At 43.2% G+C, this 19,388-nt stretch overlaps 1 protein-coding gene across 3 annotated transcripts in view; it reads right to left on the bottom strand.

Annotated features, from left to right (window-relative positions):
• VCL (vinculin) overlaps nucleotides 1–3,295 on the bottom strand; it is a 100,909-nt gene extending 97,614 nt beyond the window's left edge. For all 3 annotated transcript variants that reach the window (XM_082673853.1, XM_082673850.1, XM_082673852.1), the window contains exon 1: nucleotides 3,029–3,295. In XM_082673853.1, coding sequence (XP_082529979.1) covers nucleotides 3,029–3,196 — 168 coding nt within the window. In that variant the 5' untranslated portion in view covers nucleotides 3,197–3,295. The remainder of the gene's footprint in view (nucleotides 1–3,028) is intronic.
• Between the last annotated feature and the right edge of the window lie 16,093 nt (nucleotides 3,296–19,388).

The following is a 19,388-nucleotide window of genomic DNA, read 5'->3' as shown; positions in this document are numbered from 1 at the left end:
CTTAACAATTCAGAATTTCATCATCACCTGGTAAATTTTAATTTTGGAAATATCCAAAAGTCACTTTAGACTCAAGAATGGTATATAAAGTAGTAGGGTTAAAAAATGCCGACTTCAGACAAAATTTTCTTGACCAAAATAAAACAAATTAATTTGACATATATATGTAAATAATCTGTAAGAAATTCCCAAAGAGAAGCACTGGAATAAGGATATAGCCTCCCAAGGTAACTGAAAGAAACCTGAATTGTATAAATTCCAGAATATTTGTTCAAAAATCAGATTCGTTAATTTATAATAGCACCGTGTGTTTTTTTCCTGAGAGTTCTATTATCAAGCTCTACTAATTCTTCTTCTACTGTATTTGTAATATGGTTCTAATTCCTGCTCCATTTTCCCTGCCACACCCAAAGTCCAGGCCCTCATTTTCCTCATGACCAACCAATTTTAAAAGTCTCCTAATTTATCTTCCTTCCCATAGTTCCTTCTTTCCTTCAACAATATCAAGCCATCCCATGGGCCACTGTTGAGGGTAGGAACGGAGAAGCACATACGAGGCCTTGTTCTTCAGACACAATCTAGTTGGGAACTTGATACATGTACACGATTCATTACAATATTCAGCAGCATATACACAGGGCCACAACTGACACCCAGGATTCCAAGCAATGGGTAGGTCCTCGGGCCTCCCCAGAACACAATCTATACAGTCTCCCTCACACACTGTCCTCATCCTATCCCTTCCATTCTCTTTGTTCGTCTTATTGGCCTTCTGTTAAAGTGCCCATATGGCATGCACCAATTTCATCTCCAGTTTCTCTCCAACTTGCCTCCTGAGCTAAGCAAGACAATCTACTTGCTGTAATCTGGAAGTCACTTATTCACAAGTACCTTTGTTCATGATTAACTACTTATCAACACAACCCTCCCCACTTTCTCTCTGCTAACTCCTATGTACCACCAATCTCAAGTCCCTTCTTTTGTAATGTATTGGGAAGTTTGCAATTATATGTAATTTTGTTTTCAGTTTATCAATGGCCTCATTTTTTTGGTATTTGTCTCACAGTATCTATTAGTGTTTCCTAACTAAGGGACTATATGAAAGTCACCTATGGAGCTTCTCAAAAACACAAAGGCCTTGACCTGACCCCCTAAAGAGCTCCTCAGTAAGTCTGGGGTGGGAGCTGGACATCTTTATTTCTAAAAAGCCCCACTGGTGATTCTGATACACATCTCAACCTAAGAACCACTGATTTATTAAAATGCTCCCTATATAGCAGACATTCAGTTCTTATTAATTCATGCATTGAAGCTCATAAATAACTTTTTTCTAAATAGCCTAACCAGATATCAGCCCCTAGACTATACACTAGCTCTGCTCCAAGTGCAACATGTGGTTTTAAGATTTCATTTCCTGAAGTACTCCTTGGAGGGACACTATTACCTTGTCTCTTTACATTGTTTCCTATTTGTTGAGTAATGGAGGCCTGGAATGCAGCCATGTTAGACAACACTACATAAGAATGTACTCCGGAGTCTTAGATTAAAATTAGTTATAAAAAGAACAAGAACAGTGTAGAAGTAGACATTTTGAATGAATTCAGTATTCTTCCTGAATACAGTCTAACTAAATGTACACAGAAGGCAGATGGGGAATTTGGTCAGTAGCATTCTCCTAGTACCAGTCTCCTGAACTGGTCCCCTGAAGACTGAGGAAGACTTTGAGCAGCTAAAGTGTGCTAAAGTGCTCTAAACAGATACGGAACCCAAGCCCCACCCAGACCCACAGTTGCCTACCAGCCTCCTAACTACCCTGGCACACACTAGTTACACAGCTCAGTGGGGAAGCCGTATAAAATTTTTCCAAATTTGTTCCCCACAGGCAGCAGCAGTCTGAGTCACCCACCCAGGGTGGGAAAGAAAAGTGTGATATTAGCCAGCAGAGTGTTAGGAGACTGGTCACAGCACCTCTTTTCCCCTTTCAGAAGTGAACTCCGCCTCCTCCAGGAATCACCTCAGTTATTAGTCACAGCTGTGGGCTACAGGGGTCTGCAGAGCCACTTCGCCATCTAGGAAAGTTGTGGCTCGGGGAGGAGACGCCCCGCTCTTTTCTCCGGCAGGGGCCGCAGATCCCAGATTCCACAGGCCTCTCCATCTTGCTTCCTGCCAGGAGGAGGGGCCGATGAAGAGGGCCCCCGAGTCTGGAAAGGCCCCAGTGGGAGGAAGCCGTTTGACAGCAGGTAAAGCCAGGTGGAAATCTCCACGGGAGTTGGAGGGGGAGGGGGGGGATGAAAGGCAACAGGGTTAAGCGAAAGGGGAAAAGGGATTCGTAGTCATAAATTACTGCATAAAGATATCACCCGGTGTTTGTGAGTGCCAGAGGTGTGAGCAGAGGTAGAATGCCCGGGAAAGGAGGAGACAGGGATGAGTGGCCACTAAAACAAGTGGACAGAAGGGCCGGACGCGGGGAGCTCTGAGGAGGGCTCAGAGGTGGGTGAGGCGGGTTTCAAGGTAAGGGGCAGAAGTATTAGAAAGGAGAACGTGGCTCAAATAAGAATCCCTGGAAGGCAAGTCAGGGAATCATCAGAGGAGCCCGCCAGCCCAGAGGCCAGACTGAGGAGGCCTAAAAAGGAGCTGAAAGCAAGGCTGTCAACGGGAGGGGCGACAGCCTGCTGAGGGAAAGGGGCTATCAGACATCCTAACGCCTGTCATTTATTGAGCGCTTACTATGGGTCATAAGCTGCGCTAGCCACTTTATAAATACCACCTCGCTGAATCTTCACAACAAACCCGCAAGGCAGGCATTATTATGATTGCCCCCATTTTATAGGTGAGGAAACTGAAACCCAGAGAGGCTCGGGGGCTTGCTCAAGGTCACAACGCGGGGGCGTCAGGATTCAAACCCGAGGCGGTCTGGCTCCCGAGCCCACCGGCAAAGCCACAGGCAGCGCAGGGGAGCCGCAAGGCAAGCCGGAACCCCAGGGACGTCTCCCGCCCCCGTTCCCCATCCCAGGCCCAGCGCGCTCACCCGAACGAGGTTACTGACGGCCGCCTGCACGGCGGCCACAGGCGCGGTGAGGTCAGGGATGGCTTTGCCGTCCACCTCGCCTTCCTCGTGCATGATCACCAGGTGCGAGATCTGCTGCGCGACCGGCTCCAGAATGCTCTCAATCGTGCGCGTATGAAACACCGGCATCGCGGCGGCGAGCGGGGCGGCGAACCGCGGGCTACAGAGATCTGAGAACGGCGGGGCCGGGAATCCGCAGAGAGACGGACTCTGAGCGGCGACTACGGAGTCCGGGCTTCCCTCGGCGTAACCAGTCTCGCGAGCGCCCCGCCCCCTCTCGTCGCCGCGCCCAATGGCAACGCCGCTCAGACCCGGACCTCCACTCCTATTGGTCCCTCTTTGAGGTGCTCCGCCCACGCAACCGCGCCGCCAAGGCCCCGCCCCGCCCCCATTCCCAAGGGAGGGGCCTGGGATTGGGGCTGAGCCGCGGGGTTTGCGACCGGATTCCCGAGCCCTAACGCCGGGCGCTCCTTATAAGGGCATGGTGGGAGCGGAGCGTGCGGCTGGAGTCGGGGCCCCGCCCCCCGGGGCCGCCTCCAGTGTTGGCTCTGCAGAGCTCCGCCCCTCTGCAGAATCACCTCAGCGGGGTGGGGTCTCCTTACCTCAGACGGCGCTGGAGTCTGAAGAGACCAGGGAGCTGTAAGTCTTCACCCTGCTCCCCAACTTTTCCCTTCACACGACGCCCTCAAAATACACTTTCCATTTCCTCTCAGTAATACATTCAAACACAGAAGTGCACAGAGAAAGCATAAGCGTCCCATTCATTCACACACACGCTCCACCCACTCCCGAGCTCAGAGATACTCACAGTTTAAAGTTTGGTGTTCAGGCTTCTAGACCTTTATCTACTCATTATCTTGTACATATATATTTTCTAAGTAAATGGGATTAAGCATTTTCCTGGAACTTGATATTTTTTCCCCTTAATTAAAATCCCCTGGTTGTCTCACTCCTGGTAAATATAGGTCCAGGTCTACCTCATTCTTTTTAATGGCTGCATGGTACGCCATTGCCTGAAATCGAACAGTTTCCTAGTTATGGACATTTAGGTTGGTTTCTGATTTTTGCTTTTTTTTTTTTTTTTTGCGGTACGCGGGCCTCTCACCGTTGTGGCCTCTCCCGTTGCGGAGCAGAGGCTCCAGACGCGCAGGCCCAGTGGCCATGGCTCACGGGCCTAGCCGCTCCGCGGCATGTGGGATCTTCCCGGGCCGGGGCACGAACCCGTGTCCCCTGCATCGGCAGGCGGGCTCTCAACCACTGTGCCACCAGGGAAGCCCCTATTCAACAATTCTGCATGAACATCATTGTACTTGCTTCTGTATTGTACACATGTGTATTTATCGAGGACCTAGAAATGAAGTGAAAATGCAAAACTATGTACATTTTACATTTTGATAGATTAGACCAAATTGCCTATTCCTCTCACAGCATGCTTTGTAGATGACATCTTCTAAATGTCTTCCTCACCTCAAAATCTCTTTTGCCTAAGCTTCCCCATTCCAAGAGGAAACAGTTTCGCTGATACCTCCAAGCTGAAGATGCTCAAGTCAAATGCAAATATTTCTCAAGCACCCATGTTTTGCAAGAGACTAAACTAGTGTCGGTTGCCCTGTGCAATTCTTGAAATTATTTTTGCCTAGTGGTATATATCCCCTGTTTCTACTGCGTGTGTTACCAAGTCCTGTACTTTTCCTTCTCATAAATACCTCCACTTTTTTGTTACTGCTTTCATGTCCTTAGAGGCAATGGATTTCTTCCTCTGTTTTAAGCTAACGTTTATTTGGTACTTTCTAAATTCTAAGAAACTTTAAATTTGGTACTTTGTAATTTCTAAGATCACACATAGAACGAGCTACTCAATTTGTGGGACCCAGTGCAAAATAAAAATGTGGCTCAAAAAGCAGAAAAAAAGTGCTGTTAAAGATACTAAAATGTAAAGCTTACTCCTTTTTTGGGTTCTCCCTCTCAACCTGTCAGAGTATTTTTTATTTGCTATCTAATGTCACACTCCTGGGTAGGGAGATACCTTTGGGATAAATACAGATCCCCCCATAGGAAATTGGGGGCCCATGCAACCCACTGGCTGCCTGAAGCCCCCTCCTGCTAGCCGCTGGACTGGCATACTATTCCCAGCAAGGGACAGGAGGCCAAACCAGGCATCTCTCCTTACCACAGGCCTGCCTCCCCAACCCACAGCAAATGGGTGGCCTCCAAAGGTATTACAACCTCCACACTGAGATTCTCTCAATAACTGGACAAAGGAAGGCAAGAGACTCACCTCCACCAAGTCAAGCGCAAAAAAATGCAGTGGCATTGATACCTTGGGTTGAGAATGACCACCTCCTTGCCTAACCCCTAGATACTATCGGTGGCACACACAGAGCCCTGCCCAAGGTAGAGTAGAGGGTAAAAGTGGTCACTGGACAAGGGCAGGGGAGGCTGGGTGAGGTCAGGGGGCCAGAGGTTGGGAGAGCAAGCAAGCTGAAAACCCATCCAACAGAGGTGGTAGAAGGGAGGACCATGTAGAAGCTGAGGTTCCAAGCCCCCAGTGCCTGTTCCAATTGTCCCATTGGACTTCTCTTCTAAAATACAAATTCAAAGATAAAATTATTAAGAATACAGACAATGATTGCAGAGCATTTGACCCCAAATGTGAAGTTCTGAGTGCAGGGCCCTGTGTAACTACATTGATTGTACACCCATGAACCTGACCCTAGTTACATAGCTGGTAACACAGGTCTGACCATGACTGCCTTAATTACTAAACAACTCCCTAGGAACTTCCATTCCTTATGGAGTTTCTTATCAAATCTATTAAAATTTTTCTCTAGTCCTACCATAGCTACCAAAGCTTTTTTCTCTGTTCACTTTCACATTAGTAATAATAATATTGGGGTGATGGAACTGTATACGATTTGTTTTCTATAATCCTCACGCTGCCTCCACTTTGCTGATTGTATACTTATGTGCAATTTAACACGTTCTTCTGTCCTGTGAATTTCCTGCAAGTTGGCAGCGAGATTCAGAGGCTGGATCATGTAGTTGTCAACTGTAACATATCATCCCTGCCTACAATCTTGTAATCCAGGCTCCTCCTGACTGGCCATGTTAACCTCCCTAAAATACCATATTGCATATCCAGTCCATGTGTTCCCCTCCATCCACATCCATATCCACTTCTGTCCCCTTCCTCCCCCACAATTCATATGCACCCTCTAAAATCTTCCACGGCACCTGTTAACACATTTTAATGCATTTTAACATCAATACCTCCACAGACTGGGCTCAGACCAACATTACTGCCTTCTGCTTTCCCATCCAGACCCACAGTCAGGTGGGTTACACAATGCAAAGAGCACAAACTCGGAAGTCATCCAGAGCTCAAGCCGTAATCCCAGCTTCACTTGATTGGGATAGAACTCTGGTGAGTGGCTTTTCTTCTCTCTGCCTGAATTTCTTTCTTTGTAAAAGTGAAATGATACCACCCTCATAGAGCTGATATATGGATTGGTGAATGAATTTGTGTAAACACCAAGGAGACCTCAGTAAAAGGAAGCTATTATTATTATTGGAGCAGTCACAAACAGACATATTCTAATATCCAAAAATCTGTGATGGAGTTTCACTTTTGAGTTTTGCCTGCATTTCTTTCCCACCTAGAAAGTTCTCTCTGTTTGTCTATGTCTTATCTACTCTGGTAGGTAAAATTCTAAGATGTCCCCCTAGATTTACGGCCCCTGGTATAATCCCCAGGACTACGACTATAATAGATTTTACTCCCATGATTAGATGACGTTATATAGTACAATTGAATTTAAGATAGGGAGGTTATTGAGGCAGACCTCGCCTAATCGCATTAGCCCCCTTAAAGCAGAGAATTTTCTCCAGCTGGTCACAGAAGAGGAAATTAAAAATTAGAAGCACAAGAAGGATTTGACAAGCTATTGCTGGATTAAAGATGCAAGAGGCCACATATCAAGGAATGCAGGCAGCTTCTAGGAGCTAAGCCTAGCCCTGGCTGACAGACAGCAGGAAAACATGGACCTCATTCCCACAGCCGCAAGGAACTGAATTCTGCCAACAAGAAGAATGATCTTGGTAACAGATTTGCCCCAAAGCTTCCAGATGAGAGTTCAGTCCAGTTGGCACCTTGATTACAGCCTTGTGATACTGAGCAGAGAATCCAGCCACACCACACAAGACTTTGGACATATACAATTTTGAGATAATAAATGGGCGTTGTGGGCTTCCCTGGTGGCACAGTGGTTAAGAATCCGCCTGCCAATTCAGGGGACATGGGTTCGAGCCCTGGTCTGGGAAGATCCCACATGCCACGGAGCAACTAAGCCCGTGTGCCACAACTACTGAGTCTGCGCTCTAGAGCCCACAAGCCACAACTACTGAAGCCTGCGCGACTAGAGCCCGTGCTCTGCAACAAGAGAAACCACCGCAATGAGAAGCCTGAGCACCACAACAAAGAGTAGCCCCCACTCACCACAGCTAGAGAAAGCCCACGCGCAGCAACGAAGACCCAACGCAGCCAAAAATAAATAAATAAATTGATATAAAAAATAAAAACATAAATGGACGTTGTGAGGTAATTTGTTACATAGCAATAGAATAACTAATGCACCTATCTTCAAAGCCCACTTCTAGTTCTTTCTCTATGACTTCCCACTGCAAAGCCCTGGCATGAGCTCTTTATACAATCCTTTCTGCTTCGTAGCACTTATCACAGTTTTCCGTTTATTAGATGACCATTTTATATTTCTCTCACATCTCTCTATGACGGAGACTGATAGATGTCCCCAATACCTGTTCTGCTTTTCCTCTATAATAACAGAACCCCAGATTTATAGCTGGGCACTTAGCCACACGGTTTCAAATTGACACTTGGCAAGTTACAAAGCTTCGGTTTTCTCATCTCTAAAATGGGGATAATAATGTTTTCAATCTTATTGAATACAAAGGATTAGCACATAATAAGCACCCAAAAAATGTTACCAGAGAGAGAGAGGTCAATTCATAACCTGCACTAGACTAAGAACCATCACGAAAGTAAGTCAAAAATAATGTGGTGAAGATCATGTGATCAAGTTCCAAGCAAGAGGAGCTCACCATGGGCCTGAGGGTAAGAAAGAGTTTATGGGATGGTGGAATTAAATCTGGCCTCAAAGGAAGAATAATGTTTGGTTAGGCAGGCAAGACAGCTGGCCGACATTCCAGAATGAGCAAGACCTGGAGGGAAGCATGTTCGGGAGAGTGATTAAATTAGTCAGACGGAAGTGAATGTTCATACAACTCAAAGATGAAGATGAGGGCTTCCCTGGTGGCGCAGTGGTTGAGAGTCCGCCTGCAGATACAGGGGACACGGGTTCGTGCCCCGGTCCGGGAAGATCCCACATGCCGCGGAGCGGCTGGGCCCGTGAGCCACGGCCGCTGAGCCTGCATGTCCGGAGCCTGTGCTCCGCAACGGGAGAGGCCACAGCGGTGAGAGGCCCGCGTACCGCAAAAAAAAAAAAAAAAAAGATGAAAAGGTAAATTTCCACAAGATTATAACCTACAGAGGTTAAGGACTATGTGACATTTGCTCATGGTCGTGGCTAACTCAACATTACTTTTTGCCATGTTAATTAGTCTGAAGGCCACTAATGATAGGGAACATTGTAAGACATGTAAAAATTTAGCATTTTCCCGTTAGAGGAAACTGGGGAAGAGTTTTCTATGCTGGCAGTTATTTTACACAGTGCCAATGACATGGGAAACTTTAGATTCTTTTAAGTCCGTAGCAATTCTCTGAGGTAGGTAGAAAACAAGAAGTACAGTTCTCTTTTATTACACAGCCTGGGAAATTGAGACATAGTAGCAACTGTCAGTGTGAGTACAATTTGTGGAAATTTTAGTCAAGGATAGAGATTCTTCTATATTTAGTTGGGACGCTCAGTTTCGCTCTGTGTTTGTTTTCTCCTCCTGGTGAGGTTTTGGACTGCTGTATGTCGGTCATGTGTCTAAGGATTTACTTACACCTACTCAGTACACTCCAGTGCACTTTACGCCCACGTGGGTCAATCTACAACTTATACACACTGCATCCCCCCATCTCACCACAGATGTACCTTCTCTCTCTAGAACACGTCACCAGCCCTTTCCCCACGCTGTCCCCACATAAGAACCACACAGTGGCTCAATCAGTAGTTCTTCCTTTCCTTCCCCAAATGCTGCATGCACACCCCACCCCACCCTCCACCCCCACCCAAAACCACAACCACTTCCGCCATCATTTTGAAAACAATGTGGTTCTTTTTCTTTTTTTTACCCCTAGCTTTAATAAGGTATAATTCGCAAATAAAGACTATTTATTTATTTATATAAAATATATGGTATCATATATGTATATATACATTTATAGTGTACAATGTGGTGTTTTGATATACAGACACATTGTGAAATGATCACTACAATCAAGCTAATTAACACATCCATCATCGCGTATAGCTACCATTTTTCATGTATGTTGAAAATACTTAAGATCTACTCAGAAAATTTCAAGTATACAATACATTAACAATACATTAACAGTATACAGTATTATTAACTATAGTCACCAGGCTGTATGTTAGGTCTCCAAAACTTACTCATCTTATAACTGAAAGTTTGTACACTTTGATCAACATCTCCCCATTTCTCCCACTCCGTCCACCCCATCCCATAGTAACCACCCTTCTACTCTTTGTTTCTACGAGTTTGACTTTTTTAGATATTACATGTAAGTGAGAGCATGCAGTAGTTATCTTTCTGTGTCTGGCTTATTTCACTTAGCATACTGTCTTCCAGTTTCATCCATGTTGTTGCAAATGGCAGAATTTCCTTCTTTTTTAATGCTGAATAATGTTCCACTGTATATATATACCACATTTTCTTTATCATTGCATGGACACATAGGTTCTTTCCATGTCTTGGCTATTGTGAATAATGCTGCAGTGAACGTGGGAGTGCAGATATCTTTTCAAGAGTTCGGTTTTGTTTCCTTTGGATATATACCCAGAAGTAGAATTGCATTTTCTAAAGAAGACATCCAAAAAGGTGCTCAGTATCAATAATCAACAGGGAACTGCAAATCAAAACCACACAGATATCACCTCATATCTGTTAGAATGGCTCCTATCAAAAAGTCAGAAAATAACAAGTGTTGGTGAGGATGTGGAGAAAAGTGAATCCTTATACACTTTGGGGAATGTAAATTGGTACAGCCATTATGGAAATCAGTATAGAGCATCCTCAAAAATTAAAAATAGAACTACCATATGATCCTGCTCTTTCTTGACCAAGCTTTTAAAAATGCAATGTGAATTTAAATCATTTTCAACTTTACACCTTTTTCCAGTTTTCTCACTTTTTTATTGCACTTCAACCTTATTCATTGTGTGACAAAGCTACAAATAATGGTATTAAATATTATGGAGAATTTCAGCTTCCAAAGATAACTACTAATAACATTTTAATATATTCCCTTTTAGCCTTTTTTTCTGTTCGTATATATTTTTATGTGTATGTTCAATTTTTTCTCATACAATTTTTTTCTGAGATAATTTACATACTATAAAACTCACCCTTTTAAAATATAGGGTTCAATTTTTATTCCTACTATTTTCACCTTAACATTATTATATCAAGAACATATGCCCATGACATTGAATATTCTTCAAACCTTGATTTTTATAGTCGGTTTATAGACATATTACATTTAAAGTGTGCAAGAACCATAATTTATTTAAACAACTTTCTAGTTTTGGACATTTAGGTTGTCTCCAACTTTTTATTATTGTAAATAGTGCTTTGAAAAATAGTCTTGAGTTTTTATTTTTATATGCATTGAATTGTTGCTTTAACACCTTTACTACTTATGAGTCGAACAAACACCATTGGTTACCTACTCAGTAGGCATTCTCTCCTTCATCCTTAGCTTGTAGAATCTAATACTTTGGAGAAGTATAGTAGTTATCTATTGCTGCATGTAAATTACTCCAAAACAATAATCTTTTATTCTCTCATGTTTTCTGTGGTTCAGGAATTTGGAAGTAACTTGGCTGGGAAGTTCTAGCTCAGAGTCTCTTATGAGGCTGCAGTCAGATAGTAGCTACAGCTGGGGTCATCTGAAAAGCTTCTTCAATCATATGTCTGATACCTGGGCTAGGAAGACTCAAAGATCATGGGGGCTTAAGTGATGGAGCCCTTCAAGCATCTCTTTCTATTTCTATGTGGTCCCTCCCATGGGCTCTCAAGCATGATGACTTCAGGGTAGCCAGACTTCTTTACAGGACTCAGAATTTCAAAGGCACATCTCCCAAGAGATCAAGAGCTGTGCAGAAGCTGTATTGCCTTTTCTAACCTAGCCTTGAAAGTCACAAATATCACTTCTCACCTGAATCATACATGAGTCCTCCCAGATTCCAGGAAGGGAACATAGACCCACTTCTTGATGGAGAAGTATCAATTCACATTTAAGGAGAACATTTGAAAAGTGTTATCTGTCAAAGGAGGCAAATATGCTGAGAGAAGGTGGGCCCCTCCCCAAACCTAAGGGATGAACGATGCTTTCTCTGAACCAAGTATGATAATCCCACTCTTTGTTGTTGGTATAAAAGATACCACTAGTTGTCCACCTAAAATGTATTTCCCCTTCCTCCTATCAGAACTCAGCTAACTATACTAAATTACCCAGGCTTTCTTGCAGCTAGAATAGCCAAGGGATCAATTCTTCCCAATGAAACCAAACTCAGAGATCTAAAAAACCTTTGGCTTTTCTGAGATAGATACTCGCCCCTTTCTGATGCACAAGAACACAGCTCCAGTGGGTAGTCCTTGTTGGACATGAGTCAATCAATACAGTCTCTCCACTTGCTCATAGTGATTGGTTCAAAAGTAAGCAGTTGACAAAAAGAATAAAATACCTAGGAATAAACCTACCTAAGGAGACAAAAGACCTGTATGCAGAAAACTATAAGACACTGAGGAAAGAAATCAAAGACAATACAAACAGATGGAAAGGTATACCATATTCTTGGATTGGAAGAATCAACATTGTGAAAATGACTGTACTACCCAAAGCAATCTACAGATTCAATGCAATCCCTATCAAAATGCCACTGGCATTTTTCACAGAACTAGAACAAGAAATTTTACAGTTTGTATGGAAACACAAAAGACCCCGAATAGCCAAAGCAATCCTGAGAAAGAAAAACAGAGCTGGAGGAATCAGGCTACATGACTTCAAACTATACTATAAAGATACAGTAATCAAGACAGTATGGTACTGGCATAAAAAGAAATATAGATCAATGGAACAGGATACAAAGCCCAGAGGTAAACCCACGCACATATGGTCAACTTATCTTTGACAAAGGAGGCAAGAATATACAATGGAGAAAAGACAGCTTCTTCAATAAGTGGTGCTGGGAAAACTGAACAGCTACATATAAAAGAATGAAATTAGAACACTTCCTAACACCATACACAAAAATAAACTCAAAATGGATTAAAGACCTAAATGTAAGGCCAGACACTATAAAATTCTTAGAGGAAAACATAGGCAGAACACTCTATGACATAAGGCACAGCAAGATCCTTTTTGACTCACCTCCTAGAGAAATGGAAATGAAAACAAAAATAAACAAATGGGACCTAATGTAACTTAAAAGCTTTTGCACAGCAAAGGAAACCATAAATGAGATGAAAAGACCACCCTCAGAATGGGAGAAAATATTTGCAAATGAAGCAACGGACAAAGGATTAATCTCCAAAATATACATGCAGCCCATGCAGCTCAATATCAAAAAATCAAACAACCCAATCCAAAAATGGGCCCAAAACCTAAACAGACGTTTCTCCAAAGAAGACATACAGATTGCCAACAAACGCATGAACCGATGCTCAACATCACTAATCATTAGAGAAATGCAAATCAAAACCACAATGAGGTATCACTTCACTGGTCAGAATGGCCATCATCAAAAATTCTAGAAACAATAAATGCTGGAGAGGCTGTGGAGAAAAGGGAACCATCCTGCACTGTTGGTGGGAATGTAAATTGATACAGCCACTACGGAGAACAGTATGGAGGTTCCTTAAAAAACTAAAAATAGAACTACCATATGACCCAGCAATCCCACTACTGGGCATATACCCTGAGAAAACCATAATTCAAAGAGATACATGTACCACAATGTTCATTGCAGCACTATTTACAGTAGCCAGGACATGGAAGCAACCTAAATGCCCATGACTGATGAATGGATAAAGAAGATGTGGCACATATATGTAATGGAATATTACTCATTCATTAAAAGGAACAAAATTGAGTTATTTGTAGTGAGGTGGATGGACCTAGAGTCTGTCATACGGACTGAAGTCAGTCAGAAAGAGAAAAACAAATACTATATGCTAACGCATATGTATAGAATCCAAAAAAACGGTACTGATGAACCTAGTGTCAAGGCAGGAATAAAAACGCAGATGTAGAGAACAGACTTGAGGACACAGTGGGGGAAGGGTAAGCTGGGACGAAGTGAGAGAGTGGCATGGACATATATATATTACCAAGTGTAAAATGGATGGCTAGTCGGAAGCTGATGCATAGCACAGGGAGATCAACTTGATGCTTTGTGACGACCTAGAGGGGTGGGATAGGGAGGGTTGGAGGGAGGCTCAAGAGGGAGGGGATATGGGGATATATATATACTTCTAGCTAATTCACTTTGTTATATAGCAGAAACTAACACACCATTTTAAAGCAATTATACTCCAATAAAGACGTTAAAAAAAAAAAAGTAAGCAATTAATCCAATTTGTTCCAATATGAGAAAGAGTGACTCCCAGGTATAGGAGCTACCAGAGACATGCTTTCTTTTCCCTCAAGGTATGGTGTAAAAATGGAAGCATATACAGCCATTTCACTTCCATGATGGGAGAGTCTGGAGCTCTGAGGAACACCATAAAGAGCTTGAATATGAAGGCAACACTGTGGAGAAAGAAAGAGAGAAATATGTCCTCAGTGAAATTTTTATTTTGGACTCAATTCTCACCTGATGCCAGTCTAACCTGAGGATTTTTCAGTTACTGAGTATATTGATCAAGGTTCTCCTGAGAAACAGAACCAATAGGAACCAAAGAGATTTATTGTAAGGAATTGGCTCATTATGGAGGAGGACAAGTCCCATGATCTGCAGGGTGAATTGGCAATCTGGAGACCCAGGAGAGTGATTTAGTTCTAGTCCAAGTCTGAAGGCCTGAGAACCAGGAGAGCCAGTGGTATAATTCCTGTCAAGGGCTGGCTGGCTCAAGACCCAGGAAAAGCTCATGTTACAGTTCTAGTCCAAAGGCAGGGAAAAAGGCCTTGTCCCAGTTGGAAGGCGGGCAGGAAAGAATTCTCTGTTCCCTGGGCGGTGTTCACCCTTTTTGTTCTATCCAGGCCTTCAATTGATTGGATGAGACCCACTCACATTAGGGAAGGCAATCTGCTTGACTCAGTCTACCAATTTAAATGTTAATCTCATCCAAAAACACCCTCACAGAAACACCCAGGAAAATGACCAAATATCTGGGCACCTCCTGGCCCAGTCTAGAAGGCACAAAATTAACCAGCACACTGAGCAAATTAATCTTGTGGTTTAAGTCAGTTTGATTTGGGTTTTTTTTTTTTGGCCACACCACATGAAATGCAGGATCTTAGTTCCCCCACCAGGGATCAAACCTGCACACCTTGCAGTGGAAGCTCAGAGTCTTAACCACTGGACCACCAGGGAACTTCCTGATTTGATTTTCTTTCACTTGCAACCAAAAGAGGCTAACTTGATACAGGGCACCTATTGTGTGCTAGACTGTGCCAGGTGCACAAAAGTGGTGACGAGGACAGAGCTTACAGTCTAGCAGCGTGTGTAGGAAGGTCATTGCTTTAAAAAAAAAAATGTTATTAAAGCATAATACATTCAGGTAACTGCAGCCTGGTTGACATCTTGACTACAGTCTCATGAGAGACCCCGAATCAGAACCACCCAGATAAGCTGTTCCCAAATCCCTGACCCAGAGAAATTTATGTGAGATAATAAATGGGTTTTTTTGTTTTATGCCATTAAGATTTTGGGTAATTTGATACACAGGAATAGATATCTAATACACCCTTCCCCCAGAAGTATTCACTAATCTGATTTCTTTCGTCATCGTAGATTAGTGTTGCCTGTTCTTGATATTTATACAAATGGAATCACACAGTATGTACTCTTTTGTGCCTGGCTTCTTCCACTCATTATTATAGCTGTGAGGTTCATCCAGATGCTTACATCCTGCAGTATTCTGTTCTTTGTTGTTGTATGGTATTTCGTTTCATGAATATACCAAAATTTAGCCTTTCTGCTATTGGTGGACATTTGATTTTTCTCCCAAATTTTGGCTATATATGAATAAAACTTCTATGAACACTCATATATGTCTTTTTTTTTTTTTTTTTTTTTTTTTGCTGTATGCGGGCCTCTCACTGTTGTGGCCTCTCCCATTCCGGAGCACACACTCCGGACGCGCAGGTTCAGCGGCCATGGCTCACGGGCCCAGCCGCTCCGCGGCATGTAGGATCTTCCCAGACTGGGGTACAAACTCGTGTCCCCTGCATTGGCAGGCGGACTCTCAACCACTGCGCCACCAGGGAAGCCCCATATATGTCTTTTGGTTGGAGAGATAACACTCATTTTTCTTAGAAGGCATTTTTTTTTAAAGGTAAACTCCCTTATTATTTTTTAAATAAATTTTATTCATTTTATTTTATTTTTTGGCTGCATTGGGTCTTCATTGCTGCACCCGGGCTTCCTCTAGTTGCAGCCAACAGGGACTACTCTTCATTGCGGTGTGCGGGCTTCTCACTTTGGTGGCTTCTCTTGTTACAGAGCACGGGCTTTAGGCACACAGGCTTCAGTAGTTGTAGCACACGGGCTCAGTAGTTATGGCTTTTGGGCTCTAGAGCGCAGGCTCAGTAGTCGTAGCACATGGGCTTAGTTGCTCCGTGGCATGCGGGATCTTCCCAGACCATGGCTCGAACCCGTCTCCCCTGCATTGGCAGGTGGATTCTTAACCACCGCACCACCAGGGAAGTCCAGAAGCTCAGTAGGTCTGTAATGGGGCCAAAGTATCTGTATTGTTAATAAGATCCCTTGGTGATCCCGACACAATCAGTCCCAGCTCTGGCATTTGGTAAACACTAACCTAGGAAGCTACCCGCTCCATCTGTAAGAACAGTACTTGCTACAGTGTGGATTTCTATGTGTCTATAAAGAAAACTTTCTTGGCTGGTATAGGAATGCTATGATCTTCAGAAACTCACTTAAGAGAAAGCCTGAAATCTATAAATTTGGTAAAATGTTCACACATTTTACGTACTTCCTGTCATTGCTTCCACGTACTTCCTGTCATTGCCTTTGTTCTTGCATCTTTTCTAAGTAGCCTTTGGTCAAAGCAGAAGGAAAGTTGAAGAAACTTGATTAGGGCTTTAAAATTTAAAACCAGGGACTTTCCTGGTGGCGCAGTGTATAAGAATCTGCCTGCCAATGCAGGGGACATGGGTTTGAGCCCTGGTCCGGGAAGATCCCACATGCCATGGAGCAACTAAGCCCATGCACCACAACTGCTGAGCCCATGTGCTACAACTACTGAAGCCCTCATGCCTAAAGCCCACGCTGCACAACAAGAGAAGCCCAAATAAGGAGAAGCCTGCACACCGCAATGAAGGTAGCCCCGCTGTCCACAACTAGAGAAAGTCCACGTGCAGCAACAAAGACCCAATGCAGCCAAAAATAAATATAAATAAATAAATACAAAAAATAAAATTAAAACCCAATTCATTTCTCACAGACTTTGCATCTTAACTTTAGATGCCACTGTCTCTTCAAGTCCAAAGGTAACTTAACAATTTGTATGGATATTGCTGAGCAGAGGAGTCTGGAAAGAGCAGTAAGTTCAAAAGCTATAGGAAGAAAAAACAAAAAAGTATTTTATCATGTGGTTTGGAACTAAAGAAAAGAATCTCATCAGCTTAAGCAAATTATAGTTATTAGCCCAAGAAACTGAGACATAGAGAGACCAAAGGTAGAAAAATCTAGATTGGATTCCACCTCTTACCCTCTGGGAGCTATAACATTTAACACTCAGTATGTTTCTTCTATCCTCCTCCTAATGTACATACCCTTTTGCTTTGGAGAATTCCTCTCCTACTTCATATGACCTGGTGGGGCTCTTAATTACAGTTTTCCCTTTTCTCTAACCTTTTCCCCTCACGATTACCAAAGTAGAGTGACTATACCCAAGACTGGCCAATCATAATATCCCACCTCTTTGGTAATAGTCAACCATTCAAGAAAGGACACACAACCCTAGCAGAGCCAATCTAAACCCTTCCCTGAAATTGACTTATGGATATTGTGAGAGACAGAGAGAAATTCTCTATTGGACATACTAAACTTGAAAGATGTGAAACTCGAGTTGTTGAAGACAATTTCCCCAGAGTCCTATCTAGAGTAGAAAAAAATGAGGCCAAACCACAGAGAGAAGCAAGGCACAAAGACAGGGAAAGAAGAAAACCTTGTCCCATTGTTTGAGCCCCTGAATCCAGTTATGCTTAAAGCCAGAGCCTGCCCTGAACCACTCAAATGTAAGAACCAATAAATGTCCTTTGGCTTTAGCTAAGTTAAGTTAGGATTATCTCATCAGCAGTCAGAAGAGCCCTGGTTAACACACATTGCTATTCCGCAGTCTTGTCTGTGTCCCTAGCCTGAGAAAAGGGAAGAAACTATATACTAAATGGTTTGCACCAGCTTGAGAAGGTAAAGGTATTCAGATCACCCAAACAGGAGAGGTATTTCTTCCCTTTTCCTACCATCCCCAATACACACCCTACAGCATCAGGCACACATTTAATATTTTTATTTGAGGACTCATTTTGAGAACGGCACAGGATTATACTTTGGAGTATTGTGAATAATTACTATCTTTTCTAAGAGAACTCTTGTTTTCTTTCCAATATGTGAACTATACAAACCTTGCTTTTTATAAAGAGGTTTTATTTTTATTTTGAAACGTTTTCTAAGAATACTTATAATCAGCATGTTTTAGAGCCCCCTGATTTGGTAATTTTTTTTTTTTTTTTGGGTACGCGGGCCTCTCACTGTTGTGGCCCCTCCCGTTACGGAGCACAGGCTCCAGACGCGCAGGCTCAGCGGCCATGGCTCACAGGCCCAGCTGCTCCGTGGCATGTGGGATCTTCCCAGGCCAGGGCACAAACCCGTGTCCCCTGCATCGGCAGGCGGACTCTCAACCACTGTGCCACCAGGGAAGCCCTGATTTGGTAATTTTTTAATGGAAGTCAATGTGAGAATGTAAGCCACTTAGCAAAATTCCTAAAATGCAATTCATTCTCCTAAGCAAGGGAGACTTGCATTACTCTTTATGTACTCAGAAGTGATTTCTCCAGAAATCAGAGTGGATTCGTAGATAATTGACCCTGGAGCATGGCATTTTATAGAATGACAGAGAATCTTGGAAAGGAGGTGGAAGATAACTAGCATTAATTATAGGCCTGTTGTGAAGCGCTCGTTTTACCTAGGTAGTCCAAATGCTTGGGTTTCATCAGCCTAAGTTTACAAATTTCAGCCATGTGTCCATTAATACTAAAACAAATACTTAATACTCATTCCTCCGAATACCAAAAAGTCACCTTTTCAATATGACCTGGTGAGAAGGGCTAGCTCTTGGGGGTCAGGAATAGATCTGTAGGATTCTGCTGCTTTGGTCTCCTCACCTTGTGGTCTCTCTCAGGGACCCTGATGAGACCATCAAGGCAGGGGACACCTCTGCCCCAGTTCTCCCCACGGGTATCCATGGTCTGGCATCAGGAAAGGGGTGTTGCTCTGCTCTTAGCTACCTCTCCCACACATGGCAGTTCTTAGGAGTCAAATGCACTTAAACAAACAAACCCAAAAAAGACATGTGTTGCATAGATAGAAGAACATCTCACAGAATCAAAGTTAGGAGGTGCAGCCTAGCCTCATCAGTGACAGAACAAAAGGGATTATGGAGTGGTCGAGTACAATGGCAGATATCTATCTATATCTGTATCTTCTCAGGGCTCCTGCTTCATTCTCCTCCCTCTGTACTCTCTTTCCTTTTTCATCCACAGTATGAAAATGACTGCCTCAGCTCTCTTGGTTCCCTCCCCATTTTCTCTCACAGACATCTTCATTAGTGCATTTCTTATACATTTAATACCATCTTGATTCTGCTTCTC

The sequence above is a fragment of the Grampus griseus genome, assembly GCF_964374135.1.
Source record: "Grampus griseus genome assembly, chromosome: 16".
NCBI classification, from domain to species: Eukaryota; Metazoa; Chordata; class Mammalia; order Artiodactyla; family Delphinidae; genus Grampus; species Grampus griseus.
This window is presented reverse-complemented; position numbering and strand designations above follow the sequence as displayed.